This window comes from Oncorhynchus tshawytscha, linkage group LG16 (assembly GCF_018296145.1).
Source record: "Oncorhynchus tshawytscha isolate Ot180627B linkage group LG16, Otsh_v2.0, whole genome shotgun sequence".
In the NCBI taxonomy this organism is placed as follows: domain Eukaryota; kingdom Metazoa; phylum Chordata; class Actinopteri; order Salmoniformes; family Salmonidae; genus Oncorhynchus; species Oncorhynchus tshawytscha.
This window is the reverse complement of record NC_056444.1, coordinates 41023240-41048577: the sequence shown is the minus strand read 5'-3', so window position 1 is coordinate 41048577 and position 25338 is coordinate 41023240. Positions and strand designations below refer to the sequence as shown.

At 42.5% G+C, this 25338-nt stretch overlaps 4 protein-coding genes across 7 annotated transcripts in view; 2 read left to right on the top strand and 2 right to left on the bottom strand.

The window, feature by feature from the left end:
• The first annotated feature begins 888 nt into the window (after positions 1–888).
• LOC112215664 (charged multivesicular body protein 5) lies at positions 889–4123 on the top strand. Its single transcript, XM_024374883.2, has 8 exons — positions 889–1216; positions 1768–1872; positions 2034–2080; positions 2240–2333; positions 2440–2511; positions 2719–2827; positions 3156–3271; positions 3525–4123. The coding sequence occupies exons 1-8, from the start codon at positions 1148–1150 to the stop codon at positions 3573–3575; spliced, it is 663 nt and encodes a 220-aa protein (XP_024230651.1). The 5' UTR covers positions 889–1147; the 3' UTR covers positions 3576–4123.
• Positions 4124–4227: 104 nt separating this feature from the next.
• LOC112215663 (FAST kinase domain-containing protein 3, mitochondrial) lies at positions 4228–10976 on the bottom strand. Of its 2 annotated transcripts, XR_002948247.2 has the most exons (6): positions 9079–10976; positions 8073–8158; positions 6344–6518; positions 6150–6213; positions 4665–4748; positions 4228–4462 (listed from the first exon to the last, which is right to left on the bottom strand). XR_002948247.2 is itself a non-coding variant. In XM_024374881.2 (5 exons), the coding sequence occupies exons 1-5, from the start codon at positions 9239–9241 to the stop codon at positions 4724–4726; spliced, it is 513 nt and encodes a 170-aa protein (XP_024230649.1). In that variant the 5' UTR covers positions 9242–10976; the 3' UTR covers positions 4228–4723. The 2 variants fall into 2 exon arrangements, 1 of the variants encoding a protein (XP_024230649.1); XM_024374881.2 differs by having other exon boundaries at positions 4228–4748.
• A 131-nt stretch (positions 10977–11107) lies between these two features.
• Positions 11108–19792, bottom strand: LOC112215662 (myosin regulatory light polypeptide 9). The gene is made up of 4 exons (XM_024374880.1): positions 19685–19792; positions 17139–17352; positions 13423–13584; positions 11108–11630 (listed from the first exon to the last, which is right to left on the bottom strand). Exons 2-4 carry the CDS (start codon positions 17320–17322, stop codon positions 11458–11460), a joined length of 519 nt encoding a protein of 172 aa, XP_024230648.1. The 5' UTR covers positions 17323–17352; positions 19685–19792; the 3' UTR covers positions 11108–11457.
• A 4950-nt stretch (positions 19793–24742) lies between these two features.
• Positions 24743–25338, top strand: part of LOC112215661 (M-protein, striated muscle) — a 44767-nt gene continuing 44171 nt past the window's right edge. For 2 of the 3 annotated variants that reach the window (XM_024374879.2, XM_042299159.1), the window contains exon 1: positions 24745–24982. The gene's annotated coding sequence lies outside the window, so the exon portion shown is untranslated. Of the gene's footprint in view, positions 24983–25338 lie in introns of all 3 variants that reach the window. The other variant, XM_024374878.2, reaches the window with a different exon arrangement.

Here is a 25338-nt window from a genome sequence, read left to right as displayed (position 1 = left end):
TCAAGGTTAGGGTTAGGTTTAGGGTTAGAAAAATGGTGACCATTACAGCTATATGTAACCGATGTAAAATGGCTAGCTAGTTAGCGGTGGTGCGCGCTAATAGCGGTTCAATCTGTGACGTCACTCGCTCTGAGACCTTGAAGTAGTTGTTCCCCTTGCTCTGCAAGGGCCGCAGCTTTTGTGGCGAGATGGGTAACGATGCTCCGTGGGTGACTGGTGACTGTTGTCTGTGTGCAGAGGATACCTGGTTCAAGGCGAGGAGAGGGACGGAAGCAATACTGTTGTTATACAGTTTTACCTTGAAACCCCTAACCTATTATAACCTATTTTAGGGGTTTCAAGGTAAAAAAAAAAAAACAGTATGGGTTTATAGCGCTCTTGCTCCGCCCTGTGGCCTTCTGTGGGTACTACATAACTCATTCGTGACACTTGTTAGGTTCATAATCTGAGGTAGCAACTGCGTCAGATCTACAGATCAAGGAACTGGACCTGTCCATTTGGTTTGCAACTCAGTGAACCTGCGCAGCATTCGCTCAATTTGATGCCTACGAACAAACAGATTTCGGTGCATATCAAATTATCCAGCAGCCATTTAGAAATAACAAATCGTAAAAAACCTCGGTCTTAATTAAAACATGTATTCGGGAGAACAGGGACATGCATTTTGTTCAGGTTTACACCTTTTTCTGAAAAAAATATGTTTAACCATGACCATAAAATGTTTGATGGCTTTGCGCCAGCCATCGATAAAGCTGTGGGTCACAATAACGTGTTCCCAGGCGAAAAGTGGGCGTGCAATAAACTCGTTTTTATCAGAAAAAAAGCGTCGTTAAAAATCTCATGTGTCCAGCCTATTGTAGGGGTGCCCATGGGGCTGGGAATCAGACATGTCCGGTTCGAGAGAGGCAGGTTTAGGTTTCTAGTGTTAGAGTAGTGCATAAATTGTCGTATGCTGCAGTATAAGGGCGTTATACACCAGTTTCGTAGGTGGCAGAAATGCAACATTTATTGGATGCCAACCGCTGTGAAACCTAATCGAAGAAGAAGTATGTGACGTCAGCTCTATGTTGCTTCCGGGTTTGCTTTATTTTCCCTGACGTTCAGGTAGATTCTTTGTTGTTTTGAGTTATTGGATATTTATTTCAAAATGAACCGTATTTTCGGCCGAGGAAAACCGAAGGGACCACCACCAAATCTCACAGACTGCATAGGGAATGTAAGTATATATGGAAATAACTTGCAGAGTAGTGTCAATGACAAACAAAATAAGTTGGCTTGCTGGCTAGCTAGCTAACTAACTGAATGACAGCTGATTGTTCTAGCAACAATGGGAGAAAGTTGTGACAGCCCATTGAAGACCTATAGCTCATAAAATACTCTTTAGCTACTTAATGTTATCGTGAAAGTTAGTTTGATTCGCGTTTTAACAGTGTCCAAGTGACTTAGCTAGCTAATTAGCTAGATGACCAATCGTCAATAGGGAGTTCAGTAGGGTGATGCTGGTTTCCAATGTACGGTAAAAAAAGTGTTGCTCCAACCAGTTTTATGTTTGACCAAATCAGGGGTTAAGCTAGTGCTATTGACTATAAAAATTGATTGAAGGAAAATATAACATTGATTTAAAAAAAAAACATTATAATTACCAATATGTATTCAAATAACTTTTTCTGTTACCAACATACAAAGATTTTTGACTCTTACAAGATCATTGAAATATGAAAACAGTCTACATGGTTAACTTGGGCCCGTTCTTTCTCTCTTAATAAGGTTGACTCGCGAGCGGAATCTATTGACAAGAAGATTGCCAGACTAGATGTTGAACTGGTCAAGTACAAGGATCAGATGAAGAAGATGAGAGATGGCCCTTCAAAAGTAAGATTTAACCCTACCCTGAGTGAAGCAGATGATGAGCTGTGATAGTAGACATATGTTTACTTAAGTCATTCTATTACACGTGTAGGCTAATGCTGTTCTTGACCTATCTAGCTAGGTCTGATGTCACGTGAATTGTTTCCTGTTAATGTTTTCATCAGAACATGGTCAAGCAGAAGGCGATGAGGGTACTGAAGCAGAAAAGAATGTGAGTAACTTATGAAGGGAGTCTGTCAACGCACCAATAACCTCAAATCAATCAGGACACATCACATTAACCTAATGAACCACATCAAGTAGCAGTAAACCGTCATGATATGAGCGCATAAAAACATCTGTATTGATAATTTCAATCTTGTTTTTCCAGGTATGAGGGCCAGAGAGACAACCTCACACAGCAGTCCTTCAACATGGAACAGGCTAACTACACAATACAAACTCTCAAAGACACAAAAACAACAGTAAGGGGCCACAGTAATGTACTGACTGTAGCACCTAGTCACAATTTACTGTAGTTGTTATGCCAGGCTGTTCTCTGGGTTAAAAATCTCAGATTTTGCATTATAGGTTGATGCCATGAAAATTGGAGCCAAAGAGATGAAGGCGGCCTACAAGAACGTGAAGATCGATCAGATTGAGGTATTTGTCTTTTTCGAGTCCTGATACACTACAACACCATTTGGTGGTCTAACGTAGAAGTGCAGTAGTTTTACTACAGACTCTTGTCTTGAAAGACTCAACATATTTCAGCCATCTGATCTGGGTCATAATTCATCCAGGTAACGTGAATGGCCTATTGTGATTGAGAGATGTTTGGGTTAAGAGTTCCATGTTTTCCTGATGCAGGATCTCCAAGACCAGCTGGAGGACATGATGGAGGACGCCAACGAGGTGCAGGAGGCGATGAGCAGAAGCTACGGGACGCCAGAGATCGATGATGATGACCTGGAAGCAGGTCAGTGCTGTAAGAGTATGACACAGCCACAAGAGAGACAGTACACGGTTGGTGTTGCTCCAGTACAGGATAGGTCTATATTAGAACATTGCTGTAGGTCAATATTTCATCATTTCCCGCCGCACTACAGAGTTTTTAAAATTTTATTTCACCTTTTATTTAACCAGGTAGGCTAGTTGAGAACAAATTCTCATTTTCAACTGCAACCTTGCCAAGGTAAAGGGCTGTTTACTTCAGCACAGTGATACAACAGCAGTCAGTGCAGTCCTTATGTCAATAGACTGCATGTAATAACTGAGCACCAATGGCTGTGTGCGTGTGATCCCAGAGCTGGATGCCCTGGGAGATGAGCTTCTGCTTGATGATGACAGCTCCTACCTGGATGAGGCCAGCACTGCCCCCTCCATCCCAGAGGGCATACCCAGTGACAGGGCACCAAACCGGGTAAATCTCTCTCTCTCTCTCTCTCTGACCACTGTATTCATGTTTACCCAGTTTAGTCTTGAATAATTCACTGGGGCATTATGTTAAAAATCAATCACAACTGACACTGTTTCGTCAATACAGAAGACGGATGCATTGTTCGAAGGGTTCATGTTTGTTTTTAGGACATTACATTGGATGGAGACACATTCTGCACCCATTTAGATATAACTGGAGTTTCCTACAAAATTGTCATTTATTGTCTGTTTTACAGGATGGAGTTCTGGTGGATGAATTTGGCCTGCCACAGATCCCTGCTACATAATGGATGGACAGCAGGCAGAAACCAATGGCAACACTCCCAACTTTTTTTTTTTTTTTTTTTAAATGTATAGCCTTTTTACAACATATACACTGAGTATACCAAATATTAGGAACACCTTCCTAATATTGAATTGCGTGCCCCCTCCACATACCCAACCCCCCAAGAAATAATTATTCAACCTGTCTCCTCCCCTTCATCTACACAGATCAATAAGGGATCATAGCTTTCACCTGGATTCACCTGGTCAGTCTGTCATGGAAAGAGGCTGCTTTGTATACTCAGTGTATATCCGACTGACATGCATTACATGGTGGTGGACAGAGAAAAACAACTTGCCTTAATTAGGTTACCTTGATTGAATAACTAATAATGTCAAAAATATCAATCAAAAATCGATAGTGATGCTTGGCTATGTTCAAAATTATTGTTCTTTGTATGAACAAATGTACTTTTTCCCCCCTCCAAGGTGATTCTTGGTATTTAGATGTTCTAACTTTCTACTGCAGCACTGTATTGCCAACTACCAATAAATATACATGTATTATATATTTCAAATTGTGGTGGTCCATCATGGTGGATTAAAGTAGAGAAGACTAAATAAGTAATTTCACTCTACAATAGAACACTAGTAGTGTGTAGAATTACAATTACTCAAAAGATATAAATACATGATTTCTTTATGCTTTCTCTTCAGGTAGAAATGTTGGACAATGTGGCATTTTGAGATGACAAAAACAGTGCCCAAACTGTATAGCGTACAGTGTTATAGTTGTATGACAGCAACAAAGGCCTTATTTGAGCCTGTAGCTGAGGGGGAAGATATTCTTGTGAAGATGTTCAACAACCTCTGTCTTGTTCCGAAGCTTCTCAAATTCATAGTAAGAAATCTACAAAAACAGACTTCTATTAGTTACAGATGGAGCAAAGAGTAGATCCAAATGAATGCTCTTTTTTGAAAGAGTAGATGTCTAGAGACAGGCAGAACACGAGCAAAGGGGCTGAAATCAGAATTTACAGCAGACAGAACACTCAAAAAGATCAAATCATCAGTGAAATGGGGTATTGAGGGTTGCGGCATGCATTTCCGACCTGAACAACTTCATATCCCAGAAGCCTCACGGCCTCTTTTCCCAGCAGCTGTCTTGTGTTCACAGTAAACCTCTTGTGGCTATCCTGCAAGTACACAACAAAATAACAGAGCGCATGGGCCTGAATAAAATAGCTATAGTAGAACAATTGTATCACCTACAGTGCATTCGGAAAGTATTCAGGCCCCTTGACTTTTCCACATTTTGTTACGTTACAACCTTATTCTAAAATGGATGAAATTATTTTTTTTATCATCAATCTACACACAGTACCCCATAATGACAAAGTAAAAACACGTTCAGATTTTTTTGCAAATATAAAAAAAACATGCCTTATTCACATAAGTATTCAGACCCTTTGCTATGAGACTTGAAATTGAGCTCAGGTGCATCCTCTTTCCATTGATCATCCTTGATGTTTCTACAACTCAATTGGAGTCCATCTGCTGCAATAACCAAGCCATGAGGTCGAATGAATTGTCCTAGAGCTCCGAGACAGGATTGTGTCGAGGCACAGATCTAGGGAAGGGAACCAAAACATTTCTGCAGCATTGGAAGGTCCCCAAAACCACCGTGGCATCAATCATTCTTAAATGGAAGAAGTTTGGAACCACCAAGACTCTTCCTAGAACTGTCCGCCTGGCCAAACTGAGCAATCGGGGGAGAAGAGCCTTGGTCAGAGAGGTGACCAAGAACCCAATGGTCACTCTGACAGAGCTCCAGAGTTCCTCTGTGGAGATGGAAGAACCTTCCAGAAGGACAAACATCCCTGTAGCACCACCAAATCAGGCCTTTATGGTAGAGTGGCCAGACGGAAGTCACTCCTCAGTAAAAGGCACATGACAGCCCACTTGGAGTTAGCCAAAAGGTACCTAAAGACTCTCAGACCATAAGAAACAAGATTCTTTGGTCTGATGAAACCCTATGGTGAAGCATGGTTGTGGCAGCATCGTGCAGTGGGGATGTTTTTCAGCGGCATGGACTGGGAGACTAGTCAGGATCGAGGCAAAGATGAACGAAGCAAAGTACAGAGAGATCCTTGATGAAAACCTGCTCCAGAACCTCAGACTAGGGTGAAGGTTCACTTTCCAACAGGACAATGACCCTAAGCACACAGCCAAGACAACACAGGAGTGGCTTCAGGACAAGTCTCTGAATGTCCTTGAGTGGCCCAGCCAGAGCCCAAACTTTAACCCGATTGAACATCTCTGGAGAGACCTGAAAATAGCTGTGCAGCGACTCTCCCCATCCAACCTGACAGAGCTTGAGAGGATCTGCAGTGAAGAATGGGAGAAACTCCCCAAATATAGGTCTGCCAAGCTTGTAGCATCATACCCAAGAAGACTTGAGGCTGCCAAAGGTGCTTCAACAATGTACTGCTTTGTCATTATGGGATATTGAGTGTAGATTGATAAAGGAAAAAAACTAATACATTTTAGAATAAGGCTGTAATGTAACAAAATGTGGAAAAATACATTGTTTTTACCTGATATCGTCGATGTCATTGGCAGGCAATACATATCCATCCTCATCCAGCTTTATTTCCACATCTGAAACAAACATAGGGGCCGGATTTGTCTCTGCACCTTTATTTTCAGTATAGGTATAACCATAACATTGTCTGAAGCATTGAATTAAAGGTTACATGTGTTGTATCTTAAAATGTGCCGTCTGCATTACCTAGTGTGTAGCAGTATGGAGTGAGAACTCTGGAAGTGAAGTAAGCACGGGCCCCTAGTAGATCCACTAGTCCAGTTTTCACATAGTTGTAGAGGTGTCCGTCAACCGGCATCTCCAGAGACCGACCAGGAGTGAGGAAACACTTGACACGGTACATAGGAAGGAGCCTTGGACCCTGGGGTTAATACAGGGTGTTAAAGGTGAATCAGAGGATAGTGTGCTAGGATTGCAACACTGCAGTTGAGCAGAAGTGGCAATGCTATCATTGAAGCAGTTGAAGTCGGCGGTTTACATACACCTTAGCCAAATACATTTAAACTCAGTTTTTCACAATTACTGACATTGAACCCTAGTAAACATTCCCCGTCTTAGGTCAGTTAGGATCACCACTTTATTTTAAGAATGTGAAATGTCAGAATAATAGTAGAGAGAATTATTTCTTTCAGCTTTTATTTCTTTCATCACATTCCCAGTGGGTCAGAAGTTTACATACACTCAATTAGTATTTGGTGGCATTGCCTTTAAATTGTTTAACTTGGGTCAAACGTTTCGGGTAGCCTTCCACAAGCTTCCCACAATAAGTTGGGTGAATTTTGGCCCATTCCTCCTGGCAGAGCTGGTGTAACTGAGTCAGGTTTGTAAGCCTCCTTGCTTGCACATGCTTTTTCAGTTCTGCCCACAAATTTTCTATAGGATTGAGGTCAGGACTTTGTGATGGCTACTTCAATACCTTGACTTTGTTGTCCTTACGCCATTTTGCCACAACTTCGGAAGTATGCTTGGGGTCATTGTCCATTTGGAAGACCCATTTGCGATCAAGCTTTAACTTCTTGACTGATGTCTTGAGATGTTGCTTCAATATATCCACATAATTTTCCTCCCTCATGATGTCAACTATTTTGTGAAGTGCACCAGTCCTTCCTGCAGCAAAGCACCCACACAAAAAAGTACATGACCTTGGCCTTTCAGGTTATGTCGATATAGGACTTGTTTTACTGTGGATATAGATACTTTTGTACCTATTTCTTCCAGCATCTTCACAAGGTCCTTTAATGTTGTTCTGGGATTGATTTGCACTTTTCGCACCAAAGTACAATCATCTCTAGGAGACAGAACGCATCTCCTTCCTGAGAGGTATGACAGCTGCGTGGTCCCATGGTGTTTATACCTACATACTATTGTTTGTACAGATGAACGTGGTACATTCAGGCATTTGGAAATTGCTCCCAAGCATGAACCAGACTTGTGGTGGTCTACAATTTTTTTCTGAGGTCTTGGCTGATTTCTTTAGATTTTCCCATGATGTCAAGCAAAGAGGCACTGAGTTTGAAGGCAGGCCTTGAAATACATCCACAGGTACACCTCCAATTGACTCAAATGATGTCAATTAGCCTATCAGAAGCTTCTAAAGCCATTATAATGTTCTGGAATTTTCCAAGCTGTTTAAAGGCACACTCAACTTAGTGTATGTAAACTTCTGGCCTGCTGGAATTATGATACAGTGGATACAAATTATAATATAAGTGAAATAATTTGTCTGTAAACAATTGTTGGAAAAATTCCTTGTGTCATACACAAAGTAGATGTCCTAACAGACTTGCCAAAACTATAGTTTGTTTACAAGAAATTTGTGGAGTGGTTGAAAAATTTGTTTTAATGACTCCAACCTATGTGTATGTAAACGTCCGACTTCAACTGTAATTAATATTGATTTGTAGTAACTCGTTACCTCATAGAAAGGGCATTCAAGCTTCACAGTCATGTAGAGTTGGGTCAGTTGGGCCAGTACAATCCGGTCAACCCCCATGCCTTGCTCTGGAACACAAATTAATTTACGATTGTTAAACCAAAGATACTGCAACAATTGCAATTATGAAGAAGAGTAAAGTAAGTGTGGGGCAACTCCATGGTAAAGGACATTTTTCTGTTTAAAATATACCAAACAAGCCTCCCAAATGGCGCAGCGGTCTAAGGCACTGCATCGCAGTGCTTGAGGCATCACTACAGATCCCGGTTGAATCCCAGGCTGTGTCACAACCGGCCGTGACCGGGAGTACCATAGGTCGGCGCAGAATTGGCCCAGCGTCACCCGGGTTAGGGGAGGGTTTGGCCGGGGGCTTCACTTGGCTCATCACGCTCTAGCGACTCCTTGTGGCGGGCCGTGCGCCTGAAGGCTGACTTTGGTCGTCAGTGTTTCCTCCGACACATTGGCACAGCTGGCTCCCGGGTTAAGCGGGTGTTAAGGAGCGCGGTTTGTACGGGTCATGTTTTGGAGCACGCATGACTCGACTTTTGCCTCTCCCCCAGCCCAATGAGGAGTTGCAGCAACGAGACAAGATTGTAATTGAAATTGGGAGAAAAAGGGTAAAAAACAAAAAAACATACCAAACAAAAACATTTCTTTCAATGTTTAACAAACCATATAACTATGCACAATGACTAGCTTTTATCAATTTCCAGACAATTTTACACAAACACATTTATAGGAAGAACTGTGCAGATACAAAGTTTGGTAACAGAATAAAATTGATTTTACCGTAATTATGTTATCAAACTTTAAATATTTTATTTTATTTAATGTGTAAATTGTTCGAAGTAGTCATTGTGTGTAAAGTAGTATTGTTTGTTAAACTTTGAAATCAATGGTTTTTGTTTGGTATACATTTTAAAGTGAGTCTCAGCATAATTGTGGAATTGACAGTGGAATTGCCCTGTGGGCTTATCAATGAGAATACCTTGTAATTTCTGGAGGAAGTAGAGGTTGAAGACCTTGGACACAAAGTTGACAGGGAACCTCTCTACCAGGATGTAGGAGTGCAGCAGGTTGAGGAGTACTGCATCACCTTGGTAACTGTCTGGGTGGGAAGTAAAAGCCATCTTGAGCACATGTCTCTCCATGACCTCCACCAAGAAGGAGTGTGCATAGCGTTTAGGAGGTCCTGGTAGCTGCCCTCCTCCCCTACTCCTCCCTGCAGCAGTCCGTATACAGCAGTGAGCTCTGCTAGGCTCCCCTGGCCTAGCTCCTGCTTCTGTACCTGCTCCAGCATCCCAGGCCCTCCAGTGCCTGGCCAAAGGTGCACAGCTGTCCCACGCTCATCTGGCTCCCATCCAGCCGCTCCTGGCACTCTGATACCAGCCGCACCGCCAGCGTGCTCCAGGGGTCCACGTAGAGGTGTGTGCAGGCCAGCAGGGCAGAAACCAGCCCGGTCTCCTTCAGACGCCTACTCTAGCTGGCAGCACAGCACACTGAAGGGTCCTTCTGGGTCAGCCACGCGGTGCAAGGCTGCCGCTGCCATAGTGGCAGACGTGATCGCCACAGTGCAGAAGAGTGCAGGACCTGTCTGGAGAGCAACTGCCGAGGCAGTCCAGGAAGGCTTTCTCTTCTGCGACAGTGGGTCGGTGCAGCTGGCCGACTGACCCAGTGGCGTAGAAAGAGTCCGTGGCAATGGTGGACTAACTCATACAAGCTGGCTGACTGAGCCTGACAACGGTCTCTGGATACAGCGATCCGCTGAGGTCCATAGGTACGCCACACAGGGGCTCCCCTACCGGAGCACACAGAAATCTGGAGATGCGACCCAGCCCACCTGGAGGACTGAGGTATGCCCTTGTCTGCCCGAGTAGCTGAAGCCTCTGGATCACCTTTAAAGCCATGGTTCTGTTCCAGGACTCACTAGGTGGTTCCAACCTGCATGAGCATGAGAAAAGATGAACCTTCAAAGCCCTGTTAGTTACCAGAACACCCTGAAGGCACAGTGAGGCTAAAACATTCTTTTGCCCAATAAATTACTGGGAGATAGTGTACAACTCCTTAAGTTTAGTTACCAGAATCACTACAGTGAAAGACTACGGTGCTGTGAAATATTTACATTGGATTCAAGTGTTTTCCATAAACACAGGTTCATGGATTGCCCCATTCATTTTGTTAATTAACCTTTCGTTGGTGGTTATCAAACCACAAGCAACATTTGACTAAACATACCATGACCTAGCCATACTGTTAGAAAATTCATACAAATGTCAGCTTTTACGGTGCAACCCATAAACAGGGGATGCTGCAAAACACGTGTAAGATCTAGCCACCGGTCCAGCGTGGTTCTGTAATGAATGTGCTCAGTAGTGATTGGCCCCTTTAATTTAACCAATGGGCTGGGTTAACATTTTTCACTCAGCCACTACAATGCCAGAGTTACCAAAATAGACTCACTGAAGTTGTGTAAGAGAAAGTAAATTTCACGAAGTATAGCAACAAAATAATTGACGAAACAGTAAAGTGCAAGCGGTAATGATTGTTAGTAAAGCAACAAATGTTCATATGGTTTGGTCTTTTTTGCTGTAACAGTGCCAGACGATTGACTGCTGCTATGTGCATCTTTAGGAATTAATATATTGATGACCAGGATCTGATACTAAACTAATGTATCTAGATAACATCCAGGCTGCATTTACACAGGCAGTTTAATTCAGATCTTTGGCCAATCCTTTTTCCTAGATATTCCTCTGAAATGTGTGGTTGCCATCTTTAAGATGACTCTATAGAGTTAACCGATTTTAGTATTATCTAGGAATTTCAAACTAACAGTCACTGTAACCCTCTTCGACACGTCCACACACGCTAGGTGGAAAGGGTAATGACTGAGAAAATTCCTTGTTGGGAAATAACATACCAGCACAGGAGGAAGGGAACCATCAGCTTACTAAACATAGCATATTATTTCAACAGTTAATTCATGATTTAAATAGGGTAAAGAACAGAGCAAAATACAAGTTGATAGTCATTTATTTAAAGCTTATATTTATTATAAAATGTAAAAATTCAGCTAGACCAGACCATTTGAGTAGCATAGGAGCTTGCTTCCAGAGTTGCATTTTCCATTTCACGTCACAGACAAGTACATTGTTTTGCAAATTCACCATCACCCGCTACAATTCTCAATACAGATGTGCAAATCTGGCAGTATTGAAATGGGACCTCAAATACGGTCAAAGCCATTGTTTCACCTTGCTAAACATGGATTTATTAGAGCTGAGACATGCAGCAAGATGGTCTAGCTGGGGGTAAAAGAGTAGAGGGGTCAGAGAGAAACCATAATACGACTGGCATGGCTGTGGCCTTAATCATCCTTGTCCTTGGCTCCGTGTTTTAGGATGCGTGTGAACTCCACATAGTTGAAGTTGCTCTTTTTGTCAATAGGTGCCTCCCTGAAGAGCTCGTCCACCTCCTCGTCTGTGAAGCGGTCACCCATTGTGGTCAGCAGCTCTCTGAGGTATTCCTCCTGGATGACACCTGAGGACAGACCGGGTGATGCAGTGAGACAGGTATGCGAAAATGCCCATGTCATAGTTACTCCCATCGGGTGGTGATGCATGGGTTATTCATTTGTTGACTCACAACCAACCCATCAGCATTTTTTATTTTTAAATGCCAAGCATCTGGCCAACCCAATATGAAACAATAACCAAGACATTTTATCGAAGTTGACAGAGGCATATTTCTGTATTTACAATCCACAGCCCACTCAAGGGTGATATTTTGAAATTAAGTTTCGGGGTAGGGATACTAAAGGAATAAAACAAAAATGCCCAATGTGTATTTGTAAGCATGAATTTCCCATATGGACCAGAGCCCTCACCTTTCAGCCTAGTACATTTCTATGACAAATCCCAGGGCAGGCTAACTCAGGGCTAACCCCCTTTATCCTGAATAAATTCTTAGCCATGAGTTGGGGACCAATGAAGTCAGATACCCTCCCTTTCGCAAAGATAGTCATCATCCCCTTCATTTGAGAAAGACACCTGATAAAGTATTTACAATTGAAAGTAAAACAATGTTAAAATAGCCATTACACATTGAATGGCAGCATTTGCATTCCAAACTGTTTTTCCACACTATTGTATTTAGAAATGTGCAAAAGGATAACTGACAGCCAACCAACCAGACATAACCCATCGATGGCAGTTCCCATTCAAATCAAGACTGGCAGCCATGGCTAGTTTTATTAAAATTACCAGGGTTGGAGGTTCCAAACCCTTCTATAGATATGTCTATGGCCACAACGTGTTCCACAGATAGGAGCGAAAGGAGTGGGAAAAAGCATGCCAAAGACAGTATTAAATAAAACAAAACACAGCAATTCTACAAGCCCATTTAACACCACAAATTAAAATGATAGAGTGGCCCATGGATTGACGTTTCAACATTGTCTCAACGAAAAGTTTGGTGTTCGACTAGCCATGTGCAACATGCACCCGCAATTAATTACAAGCCTGCTAGAAATACAAGAATTCCAGGTCAGGCTTCAGCCATACTACGATGGATATTGCTCATCCATTGTAGTATGGCTGAAGCCTGACCTGGAATGTGTAGCTAACTGAAGCTGGCTAGCTTTATAACAGCCTGAGTAGATCTAGCTTGCTTCATAGTATACACCTCTGGTTTAATCATTTTGGGAATAAACCCCTGGGAGTCATGGTTTACCCACCGGACCAGATGTTACCGGGACAGCCCAAAAATCCAGTCTATGCAGCTAAGACAGACTCATCAGGAATTGTATCTTCATCAAGAACCCCACAAACACATTCTCACCCTTACCGGTCAGGCAGATGGCATCTAAGAATGACGTCTGATACCAACAGGCTCAGCGAGCTTCTATCCACAAGCCATTAGACTGCTGAGCACTTGAACCGGACTGAGCACCTGCTCTGATTCTCTGCACCTTAGCACGCACACTCATGCTACAAACACCACAACTGCTGCCACCAGACCAATTATACTGCTCAATTTACACACTTGCCCCCCACTAGACGTGAAAATATTGAACTATAAATGGCACCTTTTTGTGTAAGTTACACTTTATTCTACTGCCATTTACTTGTCATTGTTGCATTGTCGAGAAGGAACTTGCAACTTAGCGTTAGACCATGCATAGGACTAATAAAACTTAAGTTCTCTACACAACTACAGCATCCATTATCAGTCTCTACAACAGTATGAATCAATACAGGCCGACACTGACAACATTCCTTTCCACTTGGAATAATTCCTTGAAGAAAAACCCAATGATTTGTTATAGACTTACCTGTGCCTTCTTCATCAAAGCAGGCAAAAGCGTTTCTGATGACGTCCTCAGGATCTGTGCCGTTGAGCTTCTCTCCGAACATGGTGAGGAACATGGTGAAGTTGATGGGCCCAGGCGCTTCAGTCATCATAGCCTCCAGGTAATCATCAGTCGGGTTCTTCCCTAAAGAACAAACAGTGCCACATTAGAACAGATTGCATTCAACTCCCTGTTAGTTTTACAATAATATCAGCATAAATGGTTTCAATCATATAAATAAATGGTAACAGGGTAGTAGGGAATGTTGGAAATCAAATCAAATTTTATTTGTCACATACACATGGTTAGCAGATGTTAATGCGAGTGTAGCGAAATGCTTGTGCTTCTAGTTCCGACAATGCAGTAATAACGAGCAAGTAATCTAACTAACAATTCCAAAAAAAACTACTGTCTTATACACAGTGTAAGGGGATAAAGAATATGTACATAAGGATAGATGAATGAGTGATGGTACAGAGCAGCATAGGCAAGATACAGTAGATGATATCGAGTACAGTATATACATATGAGATAAGTATGTAAACCAAGTGGCATAGTTAAAGTGGCTAGTGATACATGTATTACATAAGGATGCAGTCGATGATAGAGTACAGTATCAACGTATGCATATGAGATGAACAATGTAGGGTAAGTAACATTATATAAGGTAGCATTGTTTAAAGTGGCTAGTGATATATTTACATCATTTCCCATCAATTCCCATGATTAAAGTGGCTGGAGTAGAGTCAGTGTCATTGACAGTGTGTTGGCAGTAGCCACTCAATGTTAGTGATGGCTGTTTAACAGTCTGATGGCCTTGAGATAGAAGCTGTTTTTCAGTCTCTCGGTCCCAGCTTTGATGCACCTGTACTGACCTCGCCTTCTGGATGACAGCGGGGTGAACAGGCAGTGGCTCGGGTGGTTGATGTCCTTGATGATCTTTATGGCCTTCCTGTAGCATCGGGTGGTGTAGGTGTCCTGGAGGGCAGGTAGTTTGCCCCGGTGATGCGTTGTGCAGACCTCACTACCCACTGGAGAGCCTTACGGTTGAGGGCGGTGCAGTTGCCATACCAGGCGGTGATACAGCCCGCCAGGATGCTCTCGATTGTGCATCTGTAGAAGTTTGTGAGTGCTTTTGGTGACAAGCCGAATTTCTTCAGCCTCCTGAGGTTGAAGAGGCGCTGCTGCGCCTTCCTCACGATGCTGTCTGTGTGAGTGGACCAATTCAGTTTGTCTGTGATGTGTATGCCGAGGAACTTAAAACTTGCTACCATCTCCACTACTGTTCCATCGATGTGGATGGGGGTGTTCCCTCTGCTGTTTCCTGAAGTCCACAATCATCTCCTTAGTTTTGTTGACGTTGAGTGTGAGGTTATTTTCCTGACACCACACTCCGAGGGCCCTCACCTCCTCCCTGTAGGCCGTCTCGTCGTTGTTGGTAATCAAGCCTACCACTGTTGTGTCGTCCGCAAACTTGATGATTGAGTTGGAGGCGTGCGTGGCCACGCAGTCGTGGGTGAACAGGGAGTACAGGAGAGGGCTCAGAACGCACCCTTGTGGAGCCCCAGTGTTGAGGATCAGCGGGGAGGAGATGTTGTTGCCTACCCTCACCACCTGGGGGCGCCCGTCAGGAAGTCCAGTACCCAGTTGCACAGGGCGGGGTCGAGACCCAGGGTCTCGAGCTTGATGACGAGCTTGGAGGGTACTATGGTGTTGAATGCCGAGCTGTAGTCGATGAACAGCATTCTCACATAGGTATTCCTCTTGTCCAGATGGGTTAGGGCAGTGTGCAGTGTGGTTGAGATTGCATTGTCTGTGGACCTATTTGGGCGGTAAGCAAATTGGAGTGGGTCAAGGGTGTCAGGTAGGGTGGAGGTGATATGGTCCTTGACTAGTCTCTCAAAGCACTTCATGATGACGGATGTGAGTGCTACGGGCGGTAGTCGTTTAGCTCAGTTACCTTAGCTTTCTTGGGAACAGGAACAATGGTGGCCCTCTTGAAGCATGTGGGAACAGCAGACTGGTATAGGGATTGATTGAATATGTCCGTAAACACACCGGCCAGCTGGTCTGCGCATGCTCTGAGGGCGCGGCTGGGGATGCCGTCTGGGCCTGCAGCCTTGCGAGGGTTAACACGTTTAAATGTCTTACTCACTTCGGCTGCAGTGAAGGAGAGACCGCATGTTTCCGTTGCAGGCAGTGTCAGTGGCACTGTATTGTCCTCAAAGCGGGCAAAAAGTTATTTAGTCTGCCTGGGAGCAAGACATCCTGGTCCGTGACTGGGCTGGGTTTCTTCCTGTAGTCCGTGATTGACTGTAGACCCTGCCACATGCCTCTTGTGTCTGAGCCGTTGAATTGAGATTCTACTTTGTCTCTGTACTGGCGCTTAGCTTGTTTGATAGCCTTGGAGGGAATAGCTGCACTGTTTGTATTCAGTCATGTTACCAGACACCTTGCCCTGATTAAAAGCAGTGGTTCGTGCCTTCAGTTTCACACGAATGCTGCCATCAATCCACGGTTTCTGGTTAGGGAATGTTTTAATCGTTGCTATGGGAACGACATCTTCAACGCACGTTCTAATGAACTCGCACACCGTATCAGCGTATTCGTCAATGTTGTTGTCTGACGCAATACGAAACATCTCCCAGTCCACGTGATGGAAGCAGTCTTGGAGTGTGGAGTCAGCTTGGTCAGACCAGCGTTGGACAGACCTCAGCGTGGGAGCTTCTTGTTTTAGTTTCTGTCTGTAGGCAGGGATCAACAAACTGGAGTCGTGGTCAGCTTTTCCGAAAGGGGGCGGGGCAGGGCCTTATATGCGTCGCGGAAGTTAGAGTGCAATGATCCAGGGTCTTTCCACCCCTGTGCCCGTCTGATAAAATTTAGGGAGTCCGATTAGCCTCTGACCAGAATGACCTCCGGATAAATCTTCGTTTGCAGAGAGTTAAATAAAGTTTGTTCAGAGCCATCTTTTTCTGAGTCGTTTTTTTAGATAATGGGTCTACATTTGATTGTGAGGAATTCTAAATCAGGTGAACATGAGTTCCTGATCCACTCCGTTACACTGGTTGTTACCAGAAAGATGCAGAACACAGGATCCGTTAGCCATCTTTCCGCGAAAAACATATTCTTGATGTCCTCTGTACTGATGGTGAGTTGAGCTGATCTTATATTCAGTAGTTCTTCTCGGCTGTATGTAATGAAACCTAAGATGACCTGGGGTACTAGTGTAAGAAATAACATATTCGTAAAAAAGTAGTTCAAAAATGATGCATAGTTTGTAAGAAATAACCTAGTTTCCTAGGAACGCGAAGCGAGGCGGCCATCTCTGTCGGCGCCGGAAGTACATATGCATGTTCTTTGTGAATGCGCGACTGTTTCAATGGAATGCCTCTTCTAAAACCAACTTACCAGGTGGGAGACAAACCCAACCTTAGCCTGGGGGTAAATATACTGCAACACCTTACATAACAAACCTACACCATTTCAGCAAGACGGACTGGGTCCACAAACACTACAAAGTTTAATGCTAAGCATTGAACAAAAGAGATATGCAATCATTTAAAAGAGAGTCCAACACAAGCACACTCAAGAGATATCACAAATCATCCAGTGCCTCAGTTTCACATTAATTCACTCGATGTTCAAGAGAAAACCATGGACAGATTTCAGCTCAGCTAAGGGAGGCTTCAGAGACTCACCTAGTGAGGCAAGCATGTCATGCAGGTCCTCCTTGTCGACAAACCCGTCGCGGTTCTGGTCAATCATGTTGAAGGCCTCTTTGAACTCCTGGATCTGAGACTGGTCGAACATGGCGAACACATTGCTGGTAGCGCGCTGGGGACGCTTCTTGGTGGTCTTTCCCTTGGCCCTTTTGCTCGACATTTTGGCTGTTTTGTGTGTTTACCTGCGAGGCTGAAAAGAGAATATTCCTGAATAAGACCATAGCACCAGATTTGTAAAATCCTAGAAAGTTACTTACCCTTTCAATCAGACTTAGAAATAGTGTTATGATGTCAATGAAGTTCAATTCTAGGGAGATTAACATTTGAGGATACATAAGGGTCTACAAAAACAAACAGGGAACCTGGCTCGTGTCATTACCCAAAATAAGATTTGACTAGTCATGCCCAGCTTTGTGGCTATGGGCTAATCTAAGTCGGACTCTGGCAAATTATTCCCCGGAGATGTGTCCTCACTGTGCTATAAATGGAAATGTTCTACTGCTGTGAAGGTTGTTTCTAGCTGTTCCCTTTGCACAGGATAGGAAAAACTACAGATGTGAGAATTCCCTTTTCAGGCAAGTTCAACACCATCTTATTCGAAGAGTTAGAAGGCCCCTGCCTCGAATATGCCTCCCTTCCTAGCAAGTAAGAGGGAGCCAGTGGTCCATGCCATTGATTCACTATTATGGCAACACAGCTGGATAAAACCAATTCAGTGACCTAATTTGAGGTTGAACAATGATAGGGAGACTGAATTCAGGCTGAAGTTCTTTCCAAGACCACATATCCTTTTCTATTGAGGGTAGGTGAGAAATCTAGTGACAGTCTAGGCATCATTAACATTCTATATGATATTTTGAGAAATAACTTAGCCAAGTTAGAGCTATGTCATGAATGGGGCCAAAAACTGCTGCCAGCTGTTAATACTTGCGTAACCTAAAGTAATGTAGATAGTAGTATCGTAGAAATTAACATTAAGCACAAATATCAATTTACACAAATTTGGAATGACTATGAGCAATAAGCTACAGATAGACAGCTGACGTTAGGACTTGTGTCCTGAACAACATTAGCATGAACAACAATACTGGAATCTGCAGTTAGCCTTCAAAATAAAAGACACCCATTGAAACTGATGCAAACAGCTATAACTGTGATCATGCCACAATAGGACTAGATAACGCTAAACAAGGTTTGAACGTTATAGAAATAGTTAGAATTTGACCAAAATGAAATAATGATCAAGTCCCACTGTATTTGAATACAGAATTTCATTGGGGGCATACTTATAAGCACTCTACAGACTAACCTATGAATTGTTCTCCAATGAAATGGGGTATCAGCCTACCCAGTGACACAGAACACAACTTTGTAGAGTTTACACAAATATTAGCATCTTAGCTCTTATTGCCAGACTCTGAAACAGCCACTGGAAGTCATGCTAGCAGATAGCACAATGACTGAAAGTCCATGGGTAACACTAGTTAGAGGTAGTTTCATGAGCCAATGCCAACTTCCTTCATACTGGACTGACATAAAAATGGAATCCACAAGTTAATCTGACTCATTGCCGAAATCCTGAAGTACCCCAGTCAGCCTGTGTATGGAACATTAATATTGCAATGTACACCCATGAAATTGGTTATCACCCTACTCAGACACTCAAAGAACTATGTAGGGTTTCCACAAGTATTTGCATCTTAACTCGTGGGACTGAAATCAGCTAAATTAAGCTCAGTCAACCAATGTGCATTCCAAAGTCAATGTCCAGCTATAAGAGCCAAGACGCTAACATGTGCGTAAACTCTACAGTTGTGTTTCTTGAGAGTCACCGAGTAGGCTGATAACCCATTTCATAGGTGCACAACACAGACTGTAAAGTGCATAGAAGTATGACCTCAATGCAACTCTGAATTAAAATACACCCACAGCGCGATTTCAGATTTTATGGGGTCAAACTAACGGTAGCTTGTTGAATTTATAACATGCCAACCTTGGGTAGGTAGTATGATCAAGTCCAATTGTCTCATGATGCCACAATTTTTATCCGTTTGCATCAGTTTCAATGGGGAACTTTTATTTTGAAGGCAAACACCGATTCCACTGTTCACGCGGGTCGCAACACACTGGTGACGTGAGCGACATTGTTGAGATAACATTACGAATCCCAGGACGTCCGCTACGCTAGTTACTTGGTTTTGGTACACATTTGGGTCGTTATAATAATACTTACCCAGCAACCGTACGGTCTGTTATATGTAATTTAACACGATAAATGTGCTAATTAGAACGAAATGTCAATTTCTCCCCATGCAGGAAATACTGTAATTTTGGCAGCTAACAAGCCGATATAGCTAGCTTGCTAACCCCGCTAGCTAAATCAGCCAGAAAACACATACATTGATAGTAACACACGTGTAGCTTCGACATTTTAAGCTATATAACTGACAGTTCAAAAGTAGCATGGAATTAACGAGTGAAATAATACTTCTTACGTTCAAATAAGCATATATAAGACCTACCTAATTCCGAAAAAAATGGATAGTCAGTTAGCCCGTGCTGCCCTCTCTCTCAACCACCGCCCTAACTTCCTAATAATGGTTTCGCACAGGAAATGCAGGCCAAACCAACTTCGGGAAATGGGGAAGACTTTACAATGTCTAAATCGTTTGTATTTGTATTCAATTATATTTTGCACCGTACAACAAAATACATATTTAGATATGTCTTTAATGTTTGTTTTTTTAGCTTTGACTATACATAGTTTATGTAAATGCTCGTAAATCATTTCATTTTTACTTTGGTAAACACCCACGAGGTAATGGTGTTTTCTCAAAAGACATTCTTGACATATGCCCAAATACGGAGAAAATAAATGCATCTTCCTGTGCCTAATCATGAGTAAGATAACGTTGCTTTGGTGACACGATTTTAATTATATTAAAACTCGGATTTCACAAAACATATACAAAAATAGAATGATTATAGTTAAGCCATTTTCAAAACTTCTACACTAGTTGAGCCCCACCCCCTTGTCATAGGCCAAAGGAACAGCAAACATAATTATTATTACTTATTTATTTGTACCTTTATTTCACCTGGCAAGTCAGTTAAGAACAAATTCTTATTTACAATGATAGCCTACCAAAAGGCAAAAGGCCTCCTGCAGGGATGGGGGCTGTGATTAATAAATATATATATAAAAACTCAGCAAAAAAAGAAACGTCCTCTCACTGTCAACTGTGTTTATTTTCAGCAAACTTAACATGTGTAAATATGTGTATGAACATAACAAGATTCAACAACTGAGACAAAAGAAGTTCCACAGACATGTGACTAACAGAAATGGAATAATGTGTCCCTGAACAAAGGGGGTGTCAAAATCAAAAGTAACAGTCAGTATCTGGTGTGGCCACCAGCTGCATTATGTACTGCAGTGCATCTCCTCTTGGACTGCACCAGATTTGCCCGTTCTTGCTGTGAGCTGTTACGCCACTCTTCCACCAAGGCACCTGCAAGTTCCCGGACATTTCTGGGGGGAATGGCCCTAGACGCCACCCTCCGATCCAACAGGTCCCAGACGTGCTCAATGGGATTGAGATCCGTGCTCTTCGTTGGCAATGGTAGAACACTGACATTCCTGTCTTGCAGGAAATCACGCACAGAACAAGCAGTATGGCTTGTGGCATTGTCATGCTGGATGAGCCTGCAGGAAGGGTACCACATGAGGAAGGAGGATGTCTTCCCTGTAATGCACAGTGTTGGGATTGGCTGCAATGACAACAAGCTCAGTCCGATGACGCTGTGACACACCGCCCCACCATGATGGACCCTCCACTACAAATCGATCCCGCTCCAGAGTACAGGCCTCGGTGTAACGGTGTCTTAGGCGTCTCACAGTACGGACATTGCAATTTATTTCCTTGGCCACATCTGCAGTCCTCATGCCTCCTTGCAGCATGCCTAAGGCACGTTCACGCAGATCTTTTGGTGTTTTCTTTCTTTTGGTGTTTTTCAGAGTCAGTAAAAGGCGTCTTTTAGTGTCCTAAGTTTTCATAAATGTGACCTTAATTGCCTACCGTCTGTAAGCTGTTAGTGTCTTAATGACCGTTCCACAGGTGCATGTTCATTCATTGTTTATGGTTCATTGAACAAACATGGGAAACAGTGTTTAAACCCTTTACAGTGAAGATCTGTGAAGTTATTTGGAGTTTTACAAATTATCTTTGAAAGACAGGGTCCTGAAAATGGGACATTCTTTTGTTGTTGCTGAGTTTATATAAATATAGGACAAAACACACATCACGATGAGACAATACAACACTACATAAAGAAAGACCTAAGATAACAACATAGCAAGGCAGCACACATGACAACACAACATGACAACAACATGGTAGCAACACAACATGGTAGCAGCACAAAACATGGTACAAACATTATTGGGCACAGAAAACAGCACAAAGGGCAAGAAGATAGAGACAACAATACATCACGCAAAGCAGCTACACCTGTCAGTAAGAGTGTCCATGATTGAGTCTTTGAATGAAGAGATTGAGATAAAACAGTCCAGTTTGAGTGTTTGTTGCAGCTCGTTCCAGTCGCTAGCTTTAGTGAACTGAAAAGAGGAGTGACTCATGGATGTGTGTGCTTTGGGGACCTTTAACAGAATGTGACTGGCAGAACGGGTGTTGTATGTGGAAGATGAGGGCTGCAGTAGATATCTCAGATAGCAGGGAGTGAGGCCTAAGAGGGTTTTATAAATAAGCATCAACTAGTGGTTCTTGGGACGGGTATACAGAGATGACCAGAATTATCCATAATAGTTCTATTTAACTACTTATAAGTTTGGTTGTTCATGGTATGAGCTACTGCTAGTTTACTACTATGATCCAATAACCATCTTTTAAATGAAAAAGCAACGCATTCTGCCTGTTCCCAAGAGAGCTGGAATGGTTCTTAGTCTGTTGAACAGTAAAACACTTTCTTCATCAGCAAGTTCAGCAGATGGGAACCACTACAGTGACAGGAATGAGCAATGGCGAACTCATCTTGAGACCATAATGTGTTCATGTTTACTGAAAGGAGACAGAGGGTCGCTGCTCCAAACTGGGATGGTGAGGAGAGCTTAACATGGTTTACATTCGCAAAAAAAACAAGCTCTAGGCTATGTCTAAACAAGTAACAACAATACATTTTTTCAAGTATTTCTGGGATCCATGAAGACAAACAATAACATTAACATGTATAAAATAATAGTACATCTCTAGACCATTAAACCAATACGAATACACTTGATTCAGTTAATTAATAAGTCATTGATTAGTGAATTTAGTGTGTTGTTCCTGTCTGACCAAAATCAAAGAATCTTGCCTGGAAACATGACCTCATTTTGCACTGCCCATATTCAACCACTTGAGGGTACTAGTCTCATAGGGGGGACTAAAACAAAGTTTCCATTCATCATTACAATCAATCAACTTCCAGTAGGAGTTTCACATGAAATCCTTCTGACTTTCCATGTTCTAACACACCCACTCCTACCCACTGGTCAATAGTAGTGCACTATATAGGAAATAGGGTGCCATTTGGGCTCCCGAGTGGTGCAGCAGTCAAAGCACTGCATCTCAGTGCAAGAGGTGTCACTATAGTACCTTGTTTAAATCCAGGCTGTATCACATCTGGCTGTGATTGGGAGTCCCATAGGGCGGTGCACAATTGGCCCAGTGTCATCGGAGTTTGGCTGGAGTAGGCCTTCATTGTAAATATGAATTTGTTCTTAACTGACTTGCCTAGTTAAATAAAGTTGGGACACAGAACATAGTAGTACCATCCCAATGATTTACTGCAGGTTGTGATAGGATGAAGTCATTAGCCCACAATTGTATCACATTCCTGGTTGGGAAGGCACTTGAGATTTAAATGGAAGAGTGAATCATTTTTTGAGGAAAATATCATCCATATGAGTTATGATTGCCATGCTGTCAGGTAATTGGGGTTTTTCTTTAGATTAGAGTAAATTACTGTAGTTTTAGTTGAAACCCTATTGAAAAGGAACACAATTTCCTTTGATGTTCAGTCACACAAAGACAGCTGGTCTTTTGTTATGTTGTATGTACCATAGAGATATGTGATTCAATATGACGTTCTATGGTAAATGTACCTCCATAGGTTGTCTGATTGGTCAATGCTCTCTCTATCAGTAGGAACTACTGAAGATTCCAAAAAATGCATTCATGATCTGTATTCTGGAAATAGCATTACGAAGACATGTGTATAGTGATGCAAGGAATAAGGCAAAGGCTAAAAGTGGATGACCGGTCTTGGAAAGTTGTTCAAGCAAAGAAAGAATCACAGACTAGTGGTTTTATAGTGTTTTGTGTAATCTGTAAGATCATTCATCGCCTCATAACAAAGCAGGAGCCATAACAAAGCAGGAGCCTTAGATATATTCTGAACAATAAATTATCAACATTTGATAAAATCTGGCAGCCTTTCCTCTCCTACTTGGACGAGTCGGCGCTGTGAATTTGTACTTATTAACGCTCTCTCAATTGTAATATTTTAATCTACCTTTGAGCAGTTGGGGGGGATAAAGGGGGGGAATAAGGGGGGGAATATGTGTGGGGGTGACATCTACCCTCTTTCTTTCTACATGTCCTTGTTCTGTATGTCGTATTTTGTATTATTTGTAAAACTCTGGGTCTTGTTGTTCATGTCTGCTCTTTTATGTTTAGATAAGAATTGTATACCTGTCTTGTTTTCCTATACACCATTCTTGTGTGTGTTCAAAAAAATATTTGAAACAAAGCAGGAGCCTTAGTATTCAATCACTACTCAGAGGATGTCACATTTGTCACATTTGTCAAAAGGCAAGGAGTAGGGCTCCACCCACACGATAAAACATGGGGATGTGCTCTCTCTCTTTCATGCAAGCACATACAATGCTAACTGGCATTTGTTATATGTGACACAGGCAACAATAACATGGCTATAGTTAGTCACAGACACATCTGAAGCTCTCTTAGATATTGTGAGCAGCCAAGATAACCGCTAGTGAAGTGTAGGATATCGAACATTGGCACAATATGAGATGGAAATTACACCATTTATTCCTTTTTAAGATAAAGTCCAAGTTATGGGGTCAGCCCAATGAGATTGATCAGAGTAGTATATAGGGCTGCCAGGCAACCAGATGTTGAGGTGTGAGGCCTAAAGTGACCTTTCTAAATGTGAATATGATACAATGACAAAAACCCTGATAGTCATTAATACATCTAAGGTCTTCTGTAAGAGGAAATACCCATGTTTAAATACCAAATGTATAAAGTATTCCATTATTGGGACACTGATGATGAGTTAGGCTATACTCTTTCTAATAAGTGGTGTCAAACATACAGTAACACTGACTAATGATGAAAGGCTACACATTGTTTGTACAGTAGGCATTGTCTAAAATATAGGCCAACAGGTAGGTAGAGTCATTTTTTGGCGTTGCAAATAGTCGCACTCGTCAATGACCAACATATTCAAACGTCGCTGGAACTAAGTTGGGTCTGCCGCTGTCTTCCTGGAGTTGCGATAGCTTCAATCCGCTCTGCACTCGTCTATATTTATCGGGTCTCCACGCCATAAAAGGACGTAACTGCGGTTTGGCTATTCCATAGAGTGCCAATATTATTTTTGTTGTGTAGACGGCTGCCCTGTCCTCTGCTACCGCACCTACCTGCGGCGTTGCCTGGATATCAAGCTTCGTTGACTTACCTGGAGTTGGATCACTTTTTCCTTTGCTTGCAGCAGTTGGTGGCTTTTGGGCCTAGGTAAGTTATCTCGATACGAGTATCTGATACGATTTCTGCATCATCAGCTAAATAGAAGTAACCAGAGGTCATTTTTTCATAATTCGTTGTTGAGTATTTTATGTTTAGTGTGCATTTTGATGGTGTGATTGTTTGCAATGTGAATCCTGTGCTATGCCAGCCTCGCACTGCAATTAGGAATTTCAGATTCACAGGCTCTTCTCATATATTAAAATCATGCCCTATTGGATTGAACAACTACTGAACCAGTGCACCTGTTGCCCTCCACTCATGTCAGTTAACATCCTATGCTTATTGCCGTTTAGAACAGCCATAAAGTATTTTCAAAGCAATGGAATCTGGAAATGTATTGATTT